The following is a 23921-nucleotide window of genomic DNA, read 5'->3' as shown; positions in this document are numbered from 1 at the left end:
CCCCCAGAAATCATAGTGTCAGCTGACCAGTGGCCATGCAGCAGGACTTCCCTTTCAGTGCCTCTGTCTGCTCCCAGATGCCCGTGTGCACAAATGCTCCCCGACACGTGGACACCTGGGAGTAGATGTGGCACCTGCGATGTTCCAAGGAGTACACACTCAGAGCCTGGAGGTGTGTGTCCACAACAGCACACGCAGGTGTGTTATGACAGGCACTCACACACACGCACACACTCCTGGGTGTGAGATCTGGGGGCTTCTCGAGGAGGAATTGGTGAATGGGCCACTGGCCTGTGGCCAGGAAAGCAGCCTGGACCAAGAGGAGGGACAAAAGGAGAATTGGAGGTGACACTCCAGCTGTGTTTTTTCCTAACATTCCACTTTGACCTGTTCTCCACCAGTTTCCCACAGTTGCCTCCGGAAACAAGCTCTATCAGGGTGTTTCCAGGGGGGGTAGAAAGGCATGAAGGGGGCCCTCCACACTTCCTGTTTCTTCAACTCTGCGCAGGCCAGGCCGGTAGTTCACCTGCACGGCCCAGGCTAGCAGCTTGGCTGAGGGCCCTGGACTCCATTTGCACTGAAAATATCCTTGTGGCTGAGGGGAGGATATTCTCATGCTGTGTAGGGAAGACAGGTGCCCTCTGCATTAAGCAGCTTCCTCTCGCTTCAGACCCCTCCGCCATCACCATCACCCAGCCCAGGGGCTGAGCAGGCTTTGTGAACAGCACCCCCTGGAGCTGTCCAGTGTACAAATGACCCCTGAGAGGGGCCACCTTAGAGCCCCTGCCTCTGTCCTTAGGGGTCTTGTCTCCTCTGGTGTCCACTCAGCCTGAACCCGATTTTCCTCTACCTTTCCTCACCACATCCCCACCTCCCACCCCACCCCCACCGTCTGACACACGCGCGCGCGGGCGCCCACACGCCTCGTTCTTCATGGTTCCCCGACTCAGGCCAGGCTCAGACCCCTAGCAGGAGAAAGGAAAGAATGAATAACGAATGAGGAAACACTTTCTAATCCCAGAAGTGCTTTGCCCACAGGAAGTATTGCTGGTGTGGTTCTTCTCTTGTCACGATTTCAGTCCCAAGGACTGTCTGTGGAACCGTCTCCCCCATCCTCCTTCCACGTCCCCGTCCCGGTCCCCGACTAAGTGCTACCCCCTCCATCTGCCTGACATCTGCAGTCCTGCGCTTTGCCTGTTTGCCTGGCTCCTGTGGGTGGGCTCCCCCTTCTCAGGGGAGAAAGGCAGCTCTCTGTGCTGAGCGTGAGCACCCCCAGCTTGCGGAGGGGGGCTGGCTAGAACCCCCACTCACAGTCATCACCGGCACTGCCAGACAGTCATGGGGAATGTAGTGCCTCCCTCCCCCAGCCCCGACCACATTCCAGCTCCTGCACTGGCTTAGCTCTTAGCCCATGTCCAAATTTGGTCTCCCTGAGGCATTCGGGCCTGCTAACCCTCCTTCCAGCCAGGGCCAGATTGGTGAATGATTACACAGAAGACTCTGGTCTCAGGAATATTCTACTCAGCAGAAGCCTTCCTCATCGGCTGGCCTGGGTCTGGCCTTCCCAGTCCCTTTAGAGTTGGGGCCCATAGAGCCCCTCCTTTGGCGACCTGATTATAATATCCTACAGTGACACCTCTTGGCTCCTCCAGGAGTGCATAAATCCATTTTCTACTCCCTACAGCTTTGTGAGGTCAAAGGGCAGGAATATCACCCCCCTTTACAAATGAGCAAATAAGCTCCGAAAAGTGCAGGGCCCTGCCAAGGTCACACAGCAGCCGAAGCACCCCCACCCCCACCCCCACCACCAGTCCCTGGGTTGTTCTCAGCACCCATGGCTCATGAATAAGAAAGTGCTTTAGAAGGAATGCCTGTACTGCCCACACCCAGGCACCCTGGGGCCTGAGCCAGCACAGGGGAGGGCTGCGCTTGGAGTAACCAGCGTGGGGCTGAGTCAAAGTGGGGGGCAGTTCAAGGTTGGAGGGAGCACAGCATAAGACAAGTAACCAAAAAATGGAGGATTCTGATTTTGAAAACGTGTATTCACTGCAAAGAGAGAGAGAACGGGCATTCCTTAAGCACAAACAATGTGCCATTTCCAGATACTGTTTCTTTAAATCCCCACAACAATCCTATGAGAGAGACATACTTAACTGATACTAGGGTAACTAGGTCTTAGGCACCGTTCTAAATAGAACTCATTTACTATGATAGAAATATATCATGTCCCAGTTAGTTTAATTTATATGTAGATGCTTAATCCTTCTAGCAACCATATGTGGTAGCAACTATCAACACCCCCATTTTACAGATGAGAAAACTCTGGCACAAAGAAGTTATACACTGGTAAGTAGTGGAGTTGGGATGCAAGTCCACTCAATCTGGCTCCAGAGCCCTGTCTTCACCCACTGTACCATCTCCCTCCAGTCTTAGCTCTGATCTACAAGAGACAGGGAGTAAAAGGTGGGGGTAGGGGACAGGATTTGAACCCAGGTCTGGCTCACATCTAGAGCTAGGTCTCAGTCTGCACATTGCCCCCTCACATCCTGTCATAGCTCACACACTGTTCCCACTGCCACTCACTCCCTTTCTCCCCCAGGCACAGACAACCTCCTTTTTACTTTATTGGTCTGGAGGATGCTTTCTGATCTCAGAGGGGTCTCTGCTCTATTGCATCATCCTCTGTGGATGTCATGAGACCAGTCAGTCACCAGTTAGCCCAAAATGTTCCCTCTAGGCAGTACCGCCATGCCAGGCCGTCCCACAGGTCTCTGGCGGGTCTCTGGTGGCTGCTCAGGGTCTGATGAGCTGAGGCCAGGATCATGGGCTATGGAGCCCTGACGTGGGCAGCCTGCAGTGGGTATGGCAGTATCTGGGGCCCCCAGGAAGAGGGCATTGTAACCTGGGACCCCAAGCTTAGCCAGTCCAGTATGAAGTTGGGTGGAGGGGCTCAGTGCGGATAGTTGGCAGCCTGGGTCACATTCCAGTGGGACGAGAACATCAAACAAGAGGGAAAGAAGGATGGTGGCTGAGAGTATTGGGTCTGGGATCTGAGAGTCTGCCTGGGATCTTGGATTTGAATTCCCAGCTCTGCCACCTTCTAACGGTGTGTCTTTGGGTCAGTTACTTAACCTCTCTGTGTCTCAGTTTCCTTACTTGTGAAGTGTTGATAATAATACCTGCTTCTGAGGATGGTTCTGAAGAGTTTATATGTTAATCCATATAAAAACATTTTGAATAGTGACTGGCACTCCGTACATGTTAACTATTATTACTATTATTATCCATATATTTAATATAATTATTATTATCGTTAACATGTATTATACATAGATACTAAGGAATTACTGCAAATATCCAAGAAGACTTTCACTATCTTTTTTGCTTGGTCAGTCCTAACATCAGCTCTGTCCATCTGCTATCCTGCCAGAAAGGGCAGAGGGCAGAAAGGGCTGAGTAGTGAGTGTGCCCCCAGAGACCCTGGTCCTGTTTCCTCTGGGAGCAGCCCCGTCTGAACTGAAGGCATTTGTCCACCTGCCTGATGGCTGGCCGTGGTCTTCACCCTGGTGCTAGGTCTTTCTTGAATCAAATATCCCTTCCGAGACTCCCCGAGCCCACAAACCTTCTCGGTCCCTCTCCCCAGGCCAAACTCAGTCTCTTTCTCCGTTACCTGCATGCTAGTCAGTTTCCAGATTGGTTCACCAGAATGAAATGTTAGCAGGAAGAGCTCCAACATCTGTTGTACAACTGTGCGCCAGGCACTGTGCTGGAGGTGCTACTTTCTGGTTTAATTCTCCCAACGCCTCTATGAAAGTATCATTCTTTTGATTTCCCAGAAGGGGAAACAGACTCCGAAAAGTCAAGTCCCATGCCACAGGTCACACAGCTAGAAAAGGGTGGACTGGGATGGAAGCCTAGGACCACCTGATTGTTCCCACTATGGATGGTTCTTCCTGGGCATGCACATAATCATGGCTGTAGCCAGAATTACTACTTCCTGTGCATTCTAGGCCCTCAGTGGACGTGTGGGTGCCTTTCACTCCTGCCTGCTTGTATTGGGATATACGGACAACACATTCTTCAATGAATGTGAGGGGAGAGGGCGGGAGGATGCATCGGACCATCCATACTCCTTGATGGTTTTGGACTTTGGCAAATGTGACCCAAAGGAATCCTGTAAACTCACATGCAGAGTGTTCACCTCCGCGTGATGGCATTGAGCAGAAGGACAAGGTGTGTTGGCTTCTTGGACACCTCATGTCAGGCATTGGGAAAAAATGGAGACCTGAGCCAGAGCAGGCCCGCCTGGCCGACCTCTAAGAGCAGGAAGGGGCCCTGTTAGAAGCACTTTTCCCTCAACTGTCAGGGAGGACCCCAAATAGGTGACAGGAAGATAAGGGTCACAAACTCACATGCCTGTGGGAGCCTGGCAGTTGGCGTAACTAAGATAAGGCCAGTGGGAAAAGCGCATACCTATTGGGTGACTGGGCAAGTGGGGTGACCCTAGAGGGCACACCCTGTTGACAGCTGCCAGATGAGCAGTGGTAGGCAGACAATTTGGGCCCGTGTGCCAGCTTCTCTGCTCTTTCAAGAGAAGCTAGAATCCAGATTTGTATGAGACATCTCCTAATGTTTAATTAAGGGACGATATTGTTGGTCAAAGACAACAGGTGTGTAAGCTGGATGTGTCCTCGGGGAGCACCAAGGACAGCATCTGAGTCACACTGGTTCTTTGAATCTTGGAGACCTTGGTCGTAGGCTCTCTGAAAAACAAGCAACCAGTCTTCTCTCACTTGGGATTGTTAGTCAGCACCTATGGGTGAATACATCCAAGGGGTGATGGGGTGAGAGGGGAGAGCTTCAGGTCCCTCCCCTCTTACCTCTATCAGCCTTGAAATGTCACTGAAGTTCACATGACATCTTAAGTAAAAACTGGACTTGCTATGCAAACTCAGCTTCAAAACAGGTCCCCTCACCCCCTTACTACCCAACAATGGCTCCTAAGCCAGCTTTGTTACCTTCACAGCAGGACTGGAGTAGTCCAGGGTGCTGGGGAGCTGCCCTTACCTGTGGCTTTAGGTGGGATACAGACTTTGCTGTTTCTTAGGCAGTTGTAACTAACGGTGGTGCAAACACAATAGTCACTCACTCACATAATAGTTGATGTGTTGGCAGTCCTGGCTGGTAAAATTCTGATTCACAAAGCTGCCCAGGGCCCCAGGTCCTTCTGTCTTGTTGCCTTGTTGTCCCCAGGGGTCCCTTTGGCTCACCATCACCATCTATATTGTAGCAAGGGCAGGCATGCCCGTTTCCTTTAAGGACACAAGCAGGCAGTTACATACATCCTTTTTGCTCACATCCTATTGGTCATCACTTGGTTTCATGGCCACGTGTAGCTGCAAGGGAGGCTAGGAAATATAATCTTTCTATTTGAGTGGCCATGAGCCCAGGTAAAACTCTATGGAAAATTTTTACGGAAGAAGAGGAGAACATATAGGACAGGAACAAGTGGAGGTCTCAGCCACACTCTTCATGAGAGCTGCATTCCTGATACAGCTCTTCCTGGGAGGAAGTCCCTTGAGGACTAGGCCCCACTATGATGTCCCCAAGGGAACAGTCAGCTATTTAATCAGGGAGGAGTCCTGGGAAGTGAACAGAAGCCAGGGCGGGAAATTGGAGGTTGGGATGGGAAAGAGGTCTCAGGAAGTGTCCAGGAACCAGGCCACCAGAGGCTGCATTTCTGGCTTACAGAACAGGTGTGTGCAGTCCGTTCCTTGGACACAATCCAAGTGTTTGTAAAAGTACCTTGGAATATTCCTCTGGAAATGTTAGATATGCTCCCCACAGATTTCCTGCGCTGACTGACACGTCAGAGCAGGAGTAGCGGGTAAGGTGTGATGTGGATGGGGGAAAGGAGCAAAGCCAGGAATCACTGTGACCCTGAAAAAAAAAAATCCCAAATCATCATATCCAAAACTCCCCCTAGGGGGCAGTACTATCCTCCTTGAGAACCACTGGCTTAGCCTCACCTTGGGGTGGAAGGGACACTGAGGAGTCAATGACAATGTCGATTACACAAACCCCCAGGGGCCTCTTACTCTGCACTGGAATGTTTGGCTAAGTGAGCTGGCCTTGGTCTGTCTCCTCATTGACCGACTCTACAGTCTAGCTAGACATCGAACAAGTAATTATACTAATAGTTATTCCTTACAGTTGGGATGGTCTGTTTGCGGGGGGGGGGGGGGGGGGGGGGGGGGGGACTCCAACCTACAGGAGGTCAGAGACGGCTTCTGGGGGAATGATGTTTACGCTGAGGCCTGAAGGATGAATGGGGGTGGCCCTGTAGAGAGAGGTGAAGTTGCACAGTGACAGATGTTTACTAGACTTATTTTGATCACATCATAACGTATATAAATGTTGAATCACTATGTTGTACGCTTGAAACTACTATAACGTATGCCAACTATACTTTAATAAAATGTTGAGAGAGAGAGAGAGAGAGAGAGAGGGAAGGAGAGAGAGAGAGAGAGAGAGAGAGAGAGAGAGAGAGAGAGAGAGGCAGTTGCAGGCAGAGGGGGCAGCAGAGTTGGGAGGCTTGGGAGGGAGAAAGGGAGAAAGGGAGAAAGGTTTCCAGAAACTGAAACCACTGGTGCTGGAACTCAGAGAGTGAGGGGCTGAGTGGCCCCTGCGGGTTGAGGTAAGGAATCTGGGCTTTATCCCAAGCGTGTGGGAGGCCTTTGAGGGGTTTTCAGCAGGGGTTGACCTGATCGTATTTATTTTACGATGGACTGGCTCCAGTGTAGATAAAGGACCAGAGGTGTCCACCTCATTGTGAGGGTGGATGGGGTCACCCAGGGAGAGGGGTCGAGTCAGGAGAAAGAGGGCCCAAGCCATTTAGACGAGGCACAGCCTTTAAGGTTGGGGTGAGGCCAGCCTTGGGCTTGTCATTGAGTGGCTGAGAGGGGCCAGGATCTAGTGCCCCAGTGCCAGCTGAGCTTAGCTAGGAGTATGGATGATTCATAATAATCATAATAATAGGAGGGAAGGAAGGCAAACGGTTTGGGCACAGAGGCTGATGGGGCCGGAAGGCTGGGAGCCTGAGGAAGTGCTCTATTCTGAATGTAGGAAGCAAACAGCGTGAGGATGGCGATGCGGTGTTACAAGTCTGGGGAGAGAAAAGTTTGAAACAGTCATTTAGGAGCGAGGCAGACTGATGAGTCTAGAAATACAGTGTGATTGCTGGACAGCAGTGAGGGGCCACCTGGGTCAGGGGACATCAATGTCAAGTGACACGGGACAGGTTAGCTGTGTTACTCGCCAACACCTTTAGTGGTTAGGGTGCAGGGGTGCAGTAGGCAGAGGTGGATTTCTCCAGGTTATGTTTTTGCCGCAGGGAAATGCTGGATCCCCAAAATAAGAGATGGGAAAAGGCACAGCGATTCTGTGCGGCAGAACGATGATTAGCCACTGAATTGAGGCTGAGTCAGGAGGTCAGTGAGGACTTGGGAGGTGGGAAGAGGGCCGTGACCAGTGCTAGGTGCTGGAGTGTCAGGGTATAGAGGTGAGAAGCCAGGGGCCGTGGTCAGGAAGTTCCTCAGCTGGAAAGGAACCAGACATTACACTAGACAGGGTGCTGAGGGCTGTCACCGCTCAAGGCTCACGCTATAATCAATTTCCCGCCACGGTGGGGGAGAAGGAGCCAAGAGATTGCTGTGGGGGCTGTGGCCAGGGACCAAATGGGCAGCGGGTGGACCCGTGTGCGCCAGGAACGCAATGTAATTTGTACAAAGACCTCTGCCTCAGGAGATGAGCGACTCCAGACTGCTCTGGAGAAGGCGCCGAGGAGGATTCGCGATGGCTCGAGCCTCGGGATCTGTCTGGGGGCGGGGCTCCCAGCACCCCAGACGGGTGGCCTGGGCTCCCCGCGTGGGAATGGGGTTGGCGGGGGCCGGCGGGCGGCGCGGAAGCCAGGGGCTCTGGGCGCAGCTCGCACTCCGGCGCCCCGCACGCTCCTTCAGCGCTCGCTCCTGCTAGGTTCCCCGCGGACACACTTTTGTCCCTGAAGTTCGGTCACCCCCTCCTCCCGCTTTCGCTCATTTCTCCTGCTCCTGCACTAGCCAAGCGTCCTCGGCCTGCAGGCTGGGCTGGGAGCAGCTGGGAGGAGCCCAGCGGACGCGCGGCAGCGAGGAAATTGCATAGAGATGGACGGGAGCCCTGGCCCGGCGGGGAGTCTGCGACGCTGGGGGCTCCCGCGAGCAGGGCCGGCGGGCGCAGTGTCCCCGCTGCCTGGCAGGGCTTTGCGTCCCGAGTCAGCGGCGCTGTCATTCGGGGAACGGGCGGGCCCCACGGAGAGGAGACCAGCGCTCCTGGCGGCCGGCGTCTGACCCCTGCCCCGCCCTCCCCCCGTCCCCCCCGCCCCCCGTCCCCCCCGTCCCCCCCGCCCCCGCCGTGGGGAGGGTCCACCCGGCGAGTGTCCGGTATCCTCCCTGAGGCCCCTCCCAGGCGTTGGGACTTCGCGGAGGCGCAGCGAAGACGACAGCTCCCCTTTGGCACGGCTGCCGCGGAGCTTGGTGGGTGTTTGGGCTCGGTGCTCGCAATCTCGTTCCCGCCCCGGTCCTGCCCGCGCGCCTCTGCGCGCCCTGGGCGCCCGAATCATGCTATACTGCCTGCTGGTGAGTGCCAGCAACCTTCCCAGTGTGAAGAAGGACCAGCGCAGCGACCCTGTCGCCAGCCTGACGTTCCGAGGTGAGAGCCCCGTGGCCACCGCGCCCGCTCGCCCGCGCCACTCGACTCTCCGCGCGCACCGCCTGGTCTGCGGCCCCGCTCCAATAGTAACTCTAGTCCAAGCCACACGTTTCTTCCCCTCTCAGCAGGGACAGAGATCTCAGCCCTATCTTCTTCAGAGGGAGCGAGGAGGGTGAAACAGCATAATAAATGCCATAGTGCTCTGAAATTTTGGAAAACGGAACGTGTCATAATATATCAACAGTTACCACTTGTCTAAGACCAATAGCCAGAGGGTATCGGTCTTACCGGGCAGTGGGGATTCAGGGAGGGTTGGGAGATGGGCGCAGAATAGAATCTGGATCACCTGAAAACTGGGCGTGTAGACGGTGTGCTTTGGAAGTTAAGTCTTTATTTCATTCATTCATTCGCTCATCTTTATTGAACACTGGCTATATTGAATCCACCAGGTCTCAGCTGGGAGGAAAAGGAACAGAACGAGCCAGATACGGCCTTGATACAAGGAATTCTGAGGAGTGTCAAGGATGTTTTTTCAAATTCAAAGAGCCTAAGTGTCTACATGCGGTACTTAGACAAGAGAGGGTCTGGTCTCTTTCTGTGTTTGGGGCAACAGAGGACTCACAAGGCCCTCCTCAGGAGGCATCAAAGCTCCCACTTTGCAGTCATTCCCACTGGAGGAGGCGTTTTAGGAGGGGAAAGGGAAGAGGAAGGATCTGTCAAAATTAAGAGAAGGAACAATGGCTGTGAGTCAGGACCCCAGTTCTGCAAAGAAAGATAAATAAGGAGAGGAGGGAGAGTTTTCCTCTTACCGGGAGGCATATCCAATGGTTTTGTGGAATTAAAACATATGTGTATCGCAAAAGATGGCCAAATGCAGAGGAACAAGGGGAATCTTTAGCTCTGACCCATGATCTCCATCTGTTCTTCAAGCACCCCAAAAGACTAATAACCATAAAAGAAAGACACAGTTTGGCAAAGTGAGACCTATGTGAAGCTTTCTTTCTTTGTTATGGGATAATTTACATTTTATTCCTGTTTTGAGAGGTGTGAGCTGAGACATTTTAGAAAACTTTGCTATTTGTCATTAATTGGGGACGTTCCTGGGTGCCCATTATGAAATGCAATTTCAGGACAAGGTCCCTAGCTCTCCCCTGTCCGTCAGACTCTGCCTAATCAATTCCTGTACAGAAATTGTGAGGCCACCACTGGCTGGAAAAGAAGTTTCCTAAGGACGCTGAGCCTAGGGGCCTACGTTAGCCTTGGTCTCTTGGATGCTTTGGAACTCTTTCGGGTCTATTCACAGCCCTCTTTCCCTGGTTCTGTAACAGTCGTCTGGTAGCTACTGTTCTCCTCATTCTGAAGATAAGGAAATGGAAACCTGGAGAAGTTAAACCAGGTGCCCAGGTCAGTGGTCGTGGCAGGGAACTACCAGTGCTTGGAATGGGCAGTGTGCTGAGCCAGGTGGGTGACTCAGTCGATAACCTCTTGAAGCCCCTCTTGACCTTTGCCATGGCCCAGGTATCCTGTGTGCTGCTGCTGTCCTCCCCCAATCTTTGCATTCCCCATCCTTTATGATGCCTTACAATCTATGCACTGACAAGCCCTGAGCAAAACTGAAACGTAATAGAATGTAGTATTTCCAGCTCGTCAATGTCTATTTGCCTTTCAACGGCCTGCTGCAATGCCACCTTCTCCGGGGAGGCATTCAGGATTCCCTCGGCTCTGGTTAGTCTCTCCTCTTTGGATGCACAGCACCTTGTTAGGTCTGCTAGTTCACTCAGCTCAGTCGACCTGTGCTCAGTACTCACTTCCATACCTAGGACAGCGTGACTGCTTGAGAGCAGTGGCCTGTCCTGTTCATCAGGATGCCTGGGACTGTAGGCAGATAGGTGCTCTGCAGTGTTTGTGCCCTTTCTGGCTCAGCAGATAGCTGTCGTGTAGTGTGGGGCAGTGATCCTCACGCTTTCCTGTGCCTGAGAATCCTCTGGAGAGTGTGCTTCAAAGACAGATTCCTGGGTCTCATCCATAGAGGTTCTGATGCAGCAGGTCTAAGTAACCTGAGAATCAGCACTGAACACCTATCTGATGCAGATGGTTCCGTTTTGGAAACATACACACAGAGAAATTGATGTGAGATATGGTGACAGATTAAATTAATGTGACACCTCCCCTGCCCCGCAACGGGGCATAGTCATGCTGGAGTTTGAGGCTGAGCTGATGCTAAGGGAGGAAGGCTGTTAGAATTGGACCCAGAATTTACAGATCGTCTAGGTTGGGCTACTTAACCCTGGCAGCACATCAGAATCCTTAAAAAAAAAAAAAAAATCCACTGCTAGCCTCTCTGTCCCCTCCTCTCTTGAAGCTAAATCTTTGGAGGAAGGGCCCAGATATAGGTGTTTCTAAACAGTCTCCAAATATGTTTGATGCATGGTCAGGGTTGAGAACCCCTGAGCCCAAGCCCCTTACGGCATAGATGGGACTGTGGCCTGCTCGCAGAGAAGCCAGCTTGCACTGTGTGCCTGGCTCCCCCATGCTGCCCCAAGTGCATGGGCCTGGCTGGCCCCACTTTTCTTGCAGTTGTTCCCCTAGCATTCCAGCCTCGGATGTAATTTCAGGACCTGCCTCCCAAAATAGACTATGAGCTCTGGAAGACCAGATTCTGAGAGTACTTTTTTGGTTTCCCTGTCTCAGGGTTTCAGGGTAGAGGCAATTAATGAATTCTTATCATGTCTTTGTTCTTGAATTAACTAATTAATTAGTTAACTAAAACTGCCATGAGTGCCTGGGCCCTGGTAGGTAGTTTTGACTTACCATCTTTGTGAATGAGCAGCTTCATTTCTTATAGGATTTACTCATCTGTACCTTTTTACTGCCCTGCTCGTTTTCTACCCTGTACTGTGATTGTTCATGTTCCTCCATTCTTTTTTTTTTTTTTTTTAAATATTTTTATTGGGGAAGAGAAACAGGACTTTATTGGGGAACAGTGTGTACTTTCAGGACTTTTTTCCAAGTCAAGTTGTTGTCCTTTCAGTCTTAGTTGTGGAGGGCGCAGCTCAGCTCCAGGTCCAGTTGCCGTTGCTAGTTGCAGGGGGCGCTGCCCACCATCCCTTGCAGGACTCGAGGAATCGAACCGGCAACCTTGTGGTTGAGAGCCCACTGGCCCATGTGGGAATCGAACCGGCAGCCTTCAGAGTTAGGAGCACGGAGCTCCAACCGCCTGAGCCACCGGGCCAGCCCCTGTTCCTCCATTCTTGCATTTAGTTCATTGAACACATATTCATTAAGCACCTACTGTGGGCCAGGGCTATTTCAGGTGCTGAGATTGCATCCAAGAACAAAACAAGATCCTTATTCCCTTGGAGCTCAAACATCTTATTTCCTTGAAGTTTGGATCTCCTGTGTCCCCACTTGGTGAATTTCTATCTGCTTCTCCCAGGTAGGGTTTCCAGGCGGGAATTCCCGCCCATTCTCAGGAATTTTTTTCGCTTTCCCGTTCCCAAATCCCGAGAAAAGTTGGTTGGGAAATCGGGAAAATTGGCTCCTTGAACCTAGTAATACCCACGATGGGAAATAAACGTACTACTCACAGTGTAGCTCTTAGACATTTTTCCTATTTATCGCTAGGGTTTCCGGGTGGGAATTCCCACCGTTCTCGGGATTTTTTTTCACTTTTCCGTTCCTGAATCCTGAGAAAAGTTGGTCGGGAAATTGGGAAAATTGGCTCCTTGAACCCAGGTGGTTGGTAGTATCGGCCGTCACTTGGTGGAAAAGATTCATCGTGGAGAACAGAAAACAGTTTATATCTCAGGATTCGGGAATGGGAAAGCGAAAAAAATTCCTGAGAACGGGCGGGAATTCCCGCCTGGAAACCCTACTCCCAGGCTTACCAGCGGGAAAACTGAGTCACTACTGTCCCTTCCCTCTCCCTCACCCCTCCCCCTGTTTCTCCAGCCAACCCCTTCCCTCTTTTTCCTCCTCCCCCCTTCTATCTCCTGGGGGCGTCTCTAGACATTGGGCAGGAGCCTGGAAGATCTAGAACCCTCTGAAGATGGAAACACTCCTGAGGGCAGACTTGATTCACCTGTGTAGAGAAGATGGGTTTCAGGGAGCACTGAATTCTCTGAATCTTGCTTTCTAAACATTAGAAGTGACTTTAAAGCATTGGCAAAAGCTTTCTGTTTTCTTTTTGTGAATAAACGAGTAATATGTATTCAATGTAAAAAAGAGTATATTACAGAAAGGCATGAAACAAAAATAATGAGTGGTCCCAAATCCTGGCACTTTGAATTAATTTGTTAACAATTTGACATATGTCCTTCAAGATGTTTCCCCCCTTTTTGAAAAAAGCAATTTTAGTTGTGAAATTTAATACCCAAGTAAAGTACATGAAATACAAATGTATGCTTTAAGGCAGGGATTCTCAACTGAGGGTTATTTTGTTCCTTAGGGGACATTTGGCATTGTCTAGAGACATTTTGGTTGTCATCACTGGTGTGTGTGTGTGTGTGTGTGTGTGTGTGTGTGTGTGTGTATGTTACTGTCATCTACCGTGTTTCCCTGAAAATAAGACCAGATCTTATATTAAGTTTTGCTCCAAAAGATGCATTAGGGCTTATGTTCAGGGGATGTCATCCTGGAAAATCATGCTAGAGCTTGTTTTCTGGTTAGGTGTTATTTTCGAGGAAACACAGTTAGTAGGTAGAGACCATGGATGCTGCTAAACATCCTACAGTGCACAGGACAGCCCCCACCCCCATCATACCTACAACAACGAAATATCCAGCCTCAATGTTAATAGTACCAAGTTTGAGAAGCTCTGCTTTAATGAGTAGCTTATGAAGGAAATACCCGTATATATCACCCAGGTCAAGAAATAGAGCTTTAGGGCGGCCGGTTGGCTCAGTTGGTTAGAGCGCAGTGCTCATAACATCAATGTTGCTGGTTTGATTCCCACATGGGCCAGTGAGCTGTGCCCTCCACAATTTGATTGAAAACGACTTGACTTGGAGCTGATGGGTCCTGGAAAAACACATTGTTCCCCTATATTCGTCAATAAAAAAAAATTGTTTAAGAAATAGAGCTTTATCGGTCCCACCCCTCCACCAGAAGTCCCCAGACCCCTTGCTTTTCTCTCTAGAGGTGATCCCATTCCAGATGACTTTTTTCAAATGTTCGCTGATTTACATTTTCACTCAGCAATAAACTAGAGGCATGTCAGTAAATATTATTCTACATATCTTTTAAAATGTCTGTATAATATTTTAATATATGGATGTACAATAATTTATTTATTCAGCTCTCTATTGATGGATATTTATGTTATATCAAACTTTTTATATTTATAGTCAATGCTTAAATTATACTGTCACTATGAGAAATACCCCGGTGTTAAAATCTTTGCCCAGATATTTAATAATTTCATTTGGGTAAATACCAGAAGTGGCATTGCTATGTCAGAGTATCAATATATTTAAGACTGCTGCTTTTTATAATCCTGCTAACACAAAGCTTTATCATGCAAATATTTTAAAATTTCTTAGGTTCAAATAGCATTTGTGATATTTCAAAGTTATATTTGTATATATTTCTTACTGAATTGCTTTTTAATTTGCCCATTTTGAGGAGATCAAAGTGTTTGTCTTTTTCTTAATTAGTTGCAAGTGCTCTTTATATATTAAGAAAATAAAAATTTTGTCATAGGTGTTCCAATCTCTTCCCCAGTTCTAATTGGCCTTTTGAGTTTAAAGATTACCCCTTTCAGAGTATATTGCACCACCCCCAGTATATCCACCCACAACCACCGTTTCTGGCTTGTTTCCTGGAAAGTGTGGTTTTAGTTAGGATTTAGAAAAATGGAGATCAAGGTGGAGTTCCTGGAGGTGAGAAGAACAGGGCTTCTGCTGGGGACGGCAGGAAGCGACAGCTCCTTAGTTCTTGAGGTGCCCAGGTTTATGTCAGCGCATGGGTGGAACGGCAAGTATCAGAGTGATCAGAAGCTGCCTACTCTTTTTGTTCAGAGTATCTATGCCAAGATGTAAAGCAAACCTTCCTTTGGCAGAAGCCAGGGCTACCTTTTCTTCTTTCAGTTGCCACTACCTTTTGGTTCTTTGCTGAATTTCTATCACTTTCTCTGTATTTTTTTTTTGTTTTTGTTTTTTAAGATTTTTATTAAACATATAGCTGACATACAATGTTATATGAGTTTCAGGGGTACACCATAATTGTTCAACATTTATGTACTTAAAGAAGTGATCACCATGATAAGTCCAGCAATCATCTGACACCGTGCCACGCTATCACAATACTGTTGACTACATCCCCCATGCAGTACCTTGAGCATCCTTATAACCATTGTTTTGAACTCTGCCTCTGGTAGGTTGCTTGCCTCCATTTGATTTAGTTCTTTTTCTGGAGTTTTCTCCTGTTCTTTTATTTGGCATGTATTTCTTTGTTTCCTCATTTTGGCTGCCTCCCTGTGTTTCTATGTATGAGGTAGATCTGCTATGTGTCCCAGTCTTGGCCAGGTAGCTTATGTAGTAGGTGCCCTGTGGGCCCTGGCACAGTCTCCCTGGTCACTTGCTCCAGGAATGTCCCTTTTGTGGGTTTTATGTGCCCTCCTGTTATAGTTGAGCCTTGATTGCTATTGGCACATGAATGGGTGGTATTGACCCTCAGGCTGATTGGCTGTGGGGGTTGGCCATGTCCACAGCTTATGGGCTGCTGTGTGGGGGCTTACCCCAGTGAGTGGGATTTGCCCAGCGTGCTCTGGTGCCTGTTGAGACTACTTTTTGTGTGTGCCACTTGTAGGGCTAACTGGGCAGTGCTCTGCTGTGGTCTGAAGACAACTGCTAAGTATGTTGGTTCTGGCGCCTCTTGGGAGGGGCTCCAGGGCACTGCCTGTGTAACCAGCTGAGGACTATTTGACAGGAGCTACAAAGTGATCCGCTTTTTTTTTTTTTTTCCTGCTTTTGCTAAACTTGGAGGCATGTGGGAGAGGCCATGCTGCGAATCCAGGACAGCTGCCACCAGTACTGGACCTGGAGTAGCTCCACAAAAAACCAGGACACACCAAGATATGTTGTCATCTGCCAGCTCCCTTAAAGTTCAGTCACTGATAAAGCCTCATGTGATATGTGAGTTGGATGAGGCAGAGTCTCACGGAGTCACTAGAGTAGGAAGAATTGTGTTCACCAGGTTAATGTAGATTCTGGTTTAGTGCCAGTGCTGAGACTGAAGCTACTCAGGAAAAGTCTCAGAGCTCACGGAGGCCAGTTGTCGCCCACCTGGCGGGGCTGGCTGCTCACAGAGAAAGTGCCTCTGGCCTTGGGCAAGTTGGGTGGGGCAGGGTCCCAGTAAGTCAACAGGGCAGAGCCCCGGAGCTCACCCGACTAATCAGATTCAGATTTGGCCAGAAGCATGGGGGGCGGGCTCAACACATTACAGATGGCAGCTGCCTGCCTGGCGGCATGGGAGACGGACCCCACACAGGAAAATGGCAATTGTCCTCCAGCCTTGGCCTCAAAACCACAGACCTCAGCCTGCCCCCAAGTCACTGTCCCTTCACTAGAGGCCAAGGTGAGTGCCTGCGAGTGAGTGCGTCAGTACGTGGGCTGTTTAAGAGGACGTCTGGGTGTCCCGCAGCCTTCCGTCCCACCCAGATTGTTGGAATCCCCACTGTTTTTCACAGTCAAAATTTGTGGGGGCTCCTCTTCCCCACACCAGTACTCCAGTTGGGGAGCCTGGAGTGGGGCTGGGGTCCTTCTCTCCTCCAGGGGGAACCTCCACGGCTGAGGTATCCCTCCCTATTTTCAACTGCCACGTGGAAGTTTGGGATCAGCCTGGTTTGCATCTCCACCCCCCTACCAGTCTCGACGTGCCTTCTTTATATCCTTAGTTATAAAACTTCTGTTCAGACAGACTTCAGATGGTTCTCTAAATTGATTGTTTAATAATTTAATTGTAATTTTAATGTGTTCACGGAAGGCAGCAGGCACGGTGTTTATCTACTCTGCCACCTTAGATCTCCTCCTGAGGGCTATTCTAATGAGGTGTCAAGAGAGTGCCCAGTAAAGTCCTCAATAGATATTTGAGGAATAAGTGAGAAGGTGTCAAGGCTGCCTGTGGGATCTGAAGGCTCTGTAAGGCTTCTGACAGTAAGTCCTGTCACCTGGGGTAGAAATAGTCTGTCTCTCTGTGGAAGTCCAGACACGCTGTCGCCTCTCTTCCCTGCTTCCTCTCTAGGTGAATGGCCCCCCCCAGCCACCCATGTGCCCCTGTCAGAACTCGAGAGGTCCTCTTCTATTCCCACTGTGCCCTTCCCCACCCAGACACTGGAAGAGACCCTAGCCTCACAGCCGGTGTCCTCACATCTCCCACCTGGACTTTTTATTTTTTTTAAAAAGTGTTAAGATATACATAACATAAAAGTTACCATTTTGACCACTTTTAAGTGTATAAGTGGCACTAAGCACATTCATGTTGTTGTGCAACCATCCCCACCATGCATTTCCAGAACCCTTGCATCTTCCTCCACTGAAACTCTATACCCGTTAAATAATAGCTCTGTAGTCCCTCCTCCCCAAGCTTCTGGTACTGGGCTTATTTCACTTAGCACAGTGTCCTCAAGGTCATCCCTCCTGTAACACGCGTCAGAATTTCCTTCCTTTTAAAGCTGAGTACCACCCACTGTATGTACACCCCACATTCTGCTTATCTGTCTATCTGTCGATGGACATTTCGGTTGCTTACACATGTTAGCTACTGTGAATAATGCTGTTATGGACACGATTGTACGAATATCTCTCTGAGGTCCCGCTGGACTTTTATGATAGCCTGTGACTGTTCTTCTCTTTACTCCCGCACCATCCCAGTGGGGTGCGTGACTCCTGAACCTCTCTTTCTCTCCATGTAGCCTCAGGACTTTCCCCCTCCATGCGGCCTCTGGCGCAATCCCTCCAGCAGCGTGGCTGGACTGCATGAAAGCAGAAACTGCCGGTCCTACCTCGAGCCATGGGGCTGGCTCACGTCAATGTGGAGGGGTACCGTGCACGGGAGTGAATGCCAGGAGGCTGGTTCAGGGGGCCATCCGCGGAGATATCAGGTCATCTCTCCTGGATGTTCAGCTCCCGGAAGCAAGGACTGCTTCTTTCTCAACTTAGATATGAGGGCAGCATGGCCGTGGCCTCCGCAACCCCTTTAATTAATCCTGCCCCCAGCATAGTCCCAGGCACATAATAGGTATCAAAAAATATCTGTACATCTTTATTACCATCATTCTTCTCCATGGAAGTCAATGTCCCTCACATATTAGCGACAGCAACTCACTCTTAGTGTTGAGCTGTTTCACTTCTTCATGACTTAAATTTTATTTTTATTGTGGTAAAATATACATAACATAACATTTACCATTTTAACCATTCTTTTTTAAAATTGGGGAATATTGGGGAACAGTGTGTTCCTCCCGGGCCCATCAGCTCCAAGTCATTGTCTTTTAATCCAGTTGTGGAGGGCGCAGCTCCGCTCCAAGTCCAGTCGTCGTTTTCAGTCTTAGTTGCAGGGGGCGCAGCCCACCATCCCTTGGATGTGAACTGGCGACCTTGTTGTTCAGAGCTCGTGCTCTAACCAACTGAGCCATCCGGCCGCCTCATTTTAAAGTGTACAATTCAATGGCATTACACACATTCACATTGCTGTGCAATCATCACCACTATCCGTCTCCAGGACTTCTTTATTATCCCAAACTGCAACTCCATACCCATTAGATAATAACTCCCCGTCCTCCCTCCCCCAGCCCCAGGTAACCTCTATTCTACTCTACTTATGAATCGGACTACTCTGGGCACCTCATATAAGTGGAATCCTATAATATTTGTCCTTTTGAGTCTGGCTTATTTCATTTAGCATGGTGTTTTCAATGTTCATCCAAGTGGTAGCGTGTTTCAGAGTCGGCTTCCTTTTTAAGGCTGAATAATATTTCATTGTATGGATAGCCCACTTCTGTTTATCCATTTATCTGTTGATGGACCTTTGAGGCTTAGTGCCTTAGAGATGCAACGGGAAATGGACCAGTATTTCACAGCCTTTCCTTAAACCGTCCTTTGACAGGCATGTTACACACTCCCATGTTACACACTGTGATGTGTCCCCTCAGTGAACGCCCCCACTTTAGAGTTTGTCTTCTCTATGATCCCACCAGCTCCAAAGATCCCATTGTCACAAAGATCCCAGTGTTACAAAAACAAGCATTTTGTCTGCTTCCCAAATGTACTATGTCCTTACAATTGAGTTGGGGGGAGGGTGTCTGTCCTATTTTGATTATTGGAGATTGGCAGCTGGCTCTGGCAAAGGTCAGGGTCTGCCTTCCACACTGTAACCCCTGTGGGTGTCCAGGCCCTGGGGGGCTAACAAGCATCCTGAGCCACTGAGAGGTATCTGTCCCCACAAGATGGGCCTGGGGCCCAGACCGCTGGGGAGCACAACACCCAGGCCGCTGATCGGGAGACTTCATCAGGTGGTTAGCAGAAAGGTAGTGAGGTGGCTCCTTATGCGAGTCCATGGCCACGTCTGATGCTCAGGTGTCAGGAGATGTGTGGGGCTCCTTCCAGTGGACACGGCTCAGTCAGGTGGCCCCCAGCGCTGGCTGGGGCAAGATGGGCTGTCTTCTTACCTTCACTCTGCTCCTCTCTCTGAGGCCCTCCTCACGTCCCCTTCTTCAGTCCATAGTCTTTATTAGAGTTGGGGGACCAGGACGGTGTGCTTCATCATTCCTGCTACACACCTTGCTCTTGGTACTCAAGGGCCAAGATGGCGATTTTTTTGTTCTCCAGTTCTCCTCTGACAATCTTCCTTTCAGGCAATGTTTTCAAACGTTTCGGACTACTATATATACAACAAGACTTATCGTTTAATCAAGGCACAGCACATACACAGAAATATATATGTGAAAATATAATCAAAAGATTCAAGTAATAGTACTTTTCTGATGAAAGATGTACTTTGATGTTTTCTTCTCCAGTCTGTTCTGTCATTAAAAAGACATTGGTAAACTCTCTCAGGTGATGTGATGGCTCCGAATGGGTCCCAATGAGTAGTTTGAAAAACACCACCCTACGACAATGGGAGACTGGTCTGGGATAGAGTTGGGTGGGTAGGTCTGGGGCAACAAGTGAAGAATTTCCCTGGGGGACAGAAGAGTCCTCTCATGGTAGGTTCATTCCTCTTCACTTAGATTTTCAGTCTGGAGGAACACCCCCCAGCTTTAGCACCATTCTCAGGGATGTCTTCTGGCCCAATTCTGCAGAACAACTTAGGGAGAGGGTGTGTCCCTTTCCCCCAACTGCAACACGAGCTGTGAGCATTCCTGTATCTTTAACTATCGAGTTTGTTAAATTGCACACATAAAGCCACATCTCTCAAGGCCAAAGTTAATCGCCAAGGACAGGACAGGCATAAATCCATGATGAGGAAGGAACGATTTTCTTAACTGTTTCCAAATTAGCAGCCTGCCTTCCTTTTCCTTGGCGTCTATAAGTCTTGTGAGTGTGCTGGGTTAACGTCTCATCTCTTTGTTGGCTCCTCTTTGGGACTGTAGCACCCATTAGTGACTCCTTCCTTAAAGTCATGCGGAGGGACCCAGGGTTGGCTCTTCTAACCAGGACTTAGTGACGTCCCATTGAGGGTCTTTGTTCTCCTCCCCGTTAGGGAGGGCAGGAAGTGGGAAACGTTTAAAAGACACTTTGCGCAGGGCTTGGCACATGGAGGCTGCTCAATGAATACCAGCTGGGCGCCTCAGAAAATTCTTCCAAGTGGGCATCTCAAGAGAGGCTGCAAATGGAATTTTCCCCTGTTACTCCTGCATCGGAAGTGGATAGGAGAGAGGAAGTAGACACTTAGATAGCATCTCATATCCCTTCAGATTCCCATAAAGTAGACACTCTTAAAATTATCTATTTACTGCTGAGGAAGCTTAGGCCTAGAGAGGTTATAAGCCCTACCTGAGGTCACACAGTAGTAGCTGTCAGTTGAGTGACTCCAAAGCCATGTGTCTACCGCCTGCTGAAGTCACTCTAACAGATTCCACAAGGGGATTCAGAGTGGTTCAGCCAAGGGCAGACCTGGACCAACTTTGAGAAGATAACTGGTGCCCCTCCCAGGACACCTCTCCCCCCACCATGCCTCCTTTCATTCCTCTTACCCATTGGCGCGCAGCCATGCTGTTAATGCAGTCTTCTGGTGTTCTCTGAGAACAGTGACCTTGCAGCCAACTTGGGAAAGAAAAGCACCCATTTATTTAGTGTCCAATTACTGGGCACCTCATTATATACTAGGGTTACCAACATGGTGAGGCATAGTGTCTGCCCTCTGAAGCTCACAGTCCATTTACTTATTTAAAAGTGTACAGTTTAAATGGTTTTTAGGATATTCACGATGTTGTGCAATCATTTTCACTATCTAAGTCCAAAATGTTTCACCCCCCAAAGAAACCTCTGTTAAGCATTTATTCCTCATTCCCGTCTCCCTCCAGTCCCTGGAAACTGCTGTTCTGTGGATTTGCCTATTCTGGACATTTCATATAAACAGAATCATATAATATGTGGAGGTAGATGTCTTTAAAAAGAAAAGTGGAATATTTTCTATGAAGATCATTTATTCTTAGAGTCAGAAAATTTATAATTAAAAAATTTTATTTAGAAAGTCAGTAATAAACTCAAGAAGAGCCAGCCTGGGTATTTTCCTTTAAAAACATCCTTCTGATGGGACGGCTGTTTCTCCAACCCAGGGTTGAAAGACAGAAGTTGAATGATTGGTGTTGGGCATTCGTGCAGACAGGTGGGGTTCTCAGGGGATCTATTGGTTTTGTAAGGTGTCTTTTGGCGAGCTGCAGTGTGGGTCTGAGAAACTGACTCTACCTTGGTGGGAGGTGCAGGGGTAGTATAGTCTCTCACTGTCTCTTTGTGTCTGTCTTAGGGGTGAAGAAGAGAACCAAAGTCATCAAGAACAACGTGAACCCCGTGTGGAATGAGGTATGTGAGTTTTCTCACCGTTTCTCCTTTCCTTTCTCTCTGCTGCCACCGTCTCTGTAGGGACAAGTCAGGGGGCTTGTGCAGGAAGGGGGCTGTTGCAGTGGTATTGTCAAGTAGGGGAGGGTTGGTGGCCCAGTGTGCCAATGAAATCCTCCTGGCGCTCGGAACCTGAGAGGACCAGTGGTGGTCTGGCCTGCCAGGTAAATAGAGGCACCTCCTCTGTGGGTGTGGCATGGAGAGGAGTAAGATGTCTTTTGTTTCTGTTCCCTCCAGCTCTGGTCAGCCAGGTAGAGGGTGTTTAGGGACTCTCTTGCCTGCCTTGTCTCCCTCACACAGGATGTTCTCCTCACCCACAGCCCATCTCCTCCCCGCAGCCTTCCTTGACAAACTATCATAGGTTTTCGTCTGGTTCCTGTTGGCCTCTGCCCCCTTAACCAGCCCCTTGAGTATGGCTCCCTGGTAGTCCTTAGGAAGTCCTGGAGGCCTTGTGTGGGTGGGGTTGGGATGCACAGGGGAGCCTTTGCTCTGAAGAGGGTTCTGGGGCTCCTGGATGGGTCTCCCTAATGTGGCATTAACTTATGCTGCCCACCAGGGAGGGGCCTGGCTTCTGGGTGAGCACATTGATCTTGGTCCGTTAGGACCTTGTGGGGTCACCTGACATTTTCCCCAGCTGTGCTCCTGCCCTGGCTTCTTGGTGATTGGTGGAATCGAATTGGGGAAGGGACCATGGGAGTCTGGCCTCCTTCTCTCTTCTGCTACCTTCGGCTCTTACTGTCATATCTGAAGCTCTGGAACCCTACCTTTCATGTAGTCATTCATTCTATCATTCATTCATCCTTCCACCAGCATCACTCATGGATGCCTGCTCAGTGCCCTGGGGGGACCAGGGTGAACCAGACATTGTCTCTTCTCCTAGGAGGCTGCAGGTTAAGTTGTCTTTTCTCCTTTTCTTCCAGGGCTTTGAGTGGGACCTCAAGGGCATCCCTCTGGACCAGAGCTCCGAGCTCCATGTGGTGGTCAAAGACCATGAGACAATGGGGAGGAACAGGTGAGGTGGTGAGGGGTCTCTGTGGCTTGCAGATACAGGTAGGGTCATGGTGGACATGTCCTCCAGAATCTGGGCCCCTGAGAGCTGGTGTTTCAACTCAGCATTGACTGAAGACCTGCCTCTTCAGTCTGGCCCTGTCGTGGCTGCTGTGGAGAAGCCTGGCTACAGCCTCAGGAACTGAGCCGTGGGTAAATCTGAGAGCTATCTAGGCAAGGGGAGGGAAGATGGGCTAGAATCAGGTGTGCATGTGTTTGCACAGACAACCTGTGGTGCACAGACAGGGGGTGGGGAGGAGAAGGCGCCTGAGAAGGTGCGGCCCTCTCTCCCCGCCCCGTCCAGACTGGTGAGGGCACTGGCACCCTGCAGGAGGCAGGCAGGCAAAGCGGAGCTGCCATCAGCTGGGAGCTCTCAAGGAAGACTTCATGCCAGAGGTGGGACTTGAGGTGAGATTTGTGCTTTAGAAGTTGGAAGAGTCGTAACGGTCCCCACTGACGACCCACCTTCCCCGCGGCAGTATTTTCTGTTGTTATTTCATGTACGGAGCAGGGAGAGTTTCCAGACGGGGAACAGCAGGAGCAAAGTTGTGGTGGCAAAGGCAGGCTCTCTCGGCAGACTGTGGGTCCTTTCTCTTGTCACTGAGCTCCTGTCTGGTATGCTGGTGGGGGTGGGGGTGGGGAGTGGGGGTAGGCAGGACCGTCTGAGCACGGATTGATGGCCCTGTTGATTGTGGGGTGGGGTGGTCTGGGAGACTCAGCCTGTGAGGCTGCACAGCCTTGAATGTCAGTGTAGGGGTTCAGCAGTCCCTCCTGGGCATGATGGGGTACATCTGTGTTAGGTGCCGGCAAGGGTGGGTTCATGCTCTTGGTGCCATTTACTGAGGTCTGGACTCCAGGATCAGGCATGACAGGCACGCTGTTTTGTGATCTCCTCACAGGGGAGCCTTTGTTTGGGAACTGGGTCAGCCAACACAGCAGGCCTGGTTATGTTACCCTGGGGTGAGAGAGGAGAGAGAGGGAAGAGTGGGGATTCAGATACCCGGGGAAGGCCAGAAAGGGTGTCAGGTTGCAACACACACGGAGCGTGTACAATCCAAAAAAGCTTGGAAG

The 23921-nt window shown here is 49.9% G+C and overlaps 1 protein-coding gene across 23 annotated transcripts in view; it reads left to right on the top strand.

Moving 5' to 3' along the window:
* The window catches only part of DYSF (dysferlin), a 207617-nt gene that overhangs the window by 1575 nt on the left and 182121 nt on the right, over positions 1 to 23921 (top strand). For 11 of the 23 annotated variants that reach the window (XM_033124800.1, XM_033124796.1, XM_033124784.1 and 8 more), the window contains exons 1-3: positions 8511 to 8745; positions 21712 to 21767; positions 22724 to 22815. In XM_033124800.1, coding sequence (XP_032980691.1) covers positions 8655 to 8745; positions 21712 to 21767; positions 22724 to 22815 — 239 coding nt within the window. In that variant the 5' untranslated portion in view covers positions 8511 to 8654. Of the gene's footprint in view, positions 1 to 8510; positions 8746 to 21711; positions 21768 to 22723; positions 22816 to 23921 lie in introns of those variants that run through there. The other 12 variants (XM_033124779.1, XM_033124795.1, XM_033124787.1 and 9 more) reach the window with 2 other exon arrangements.

This window comes from Rhinolophus ferrumequinum, chromosome 13, assembly GCF_004115265.2.
Source record: "Rhinolophus ferrumequinum isolate MPI-CBG mRhiFer1 chromosome 13, mRhiFer1_v1.p, whole genome shotgun sequence".
Classification (NCBI taxonomy): Eukaryota; Metazoa; Chordata; class Mammalia; order Chiroptera; family Rhinolophidae; genus Rhinolophus; species Rhinolophus ferrumequinum.
This window is presented reverse-complemented; position numbering and strand designations above follow the sequence as displayed.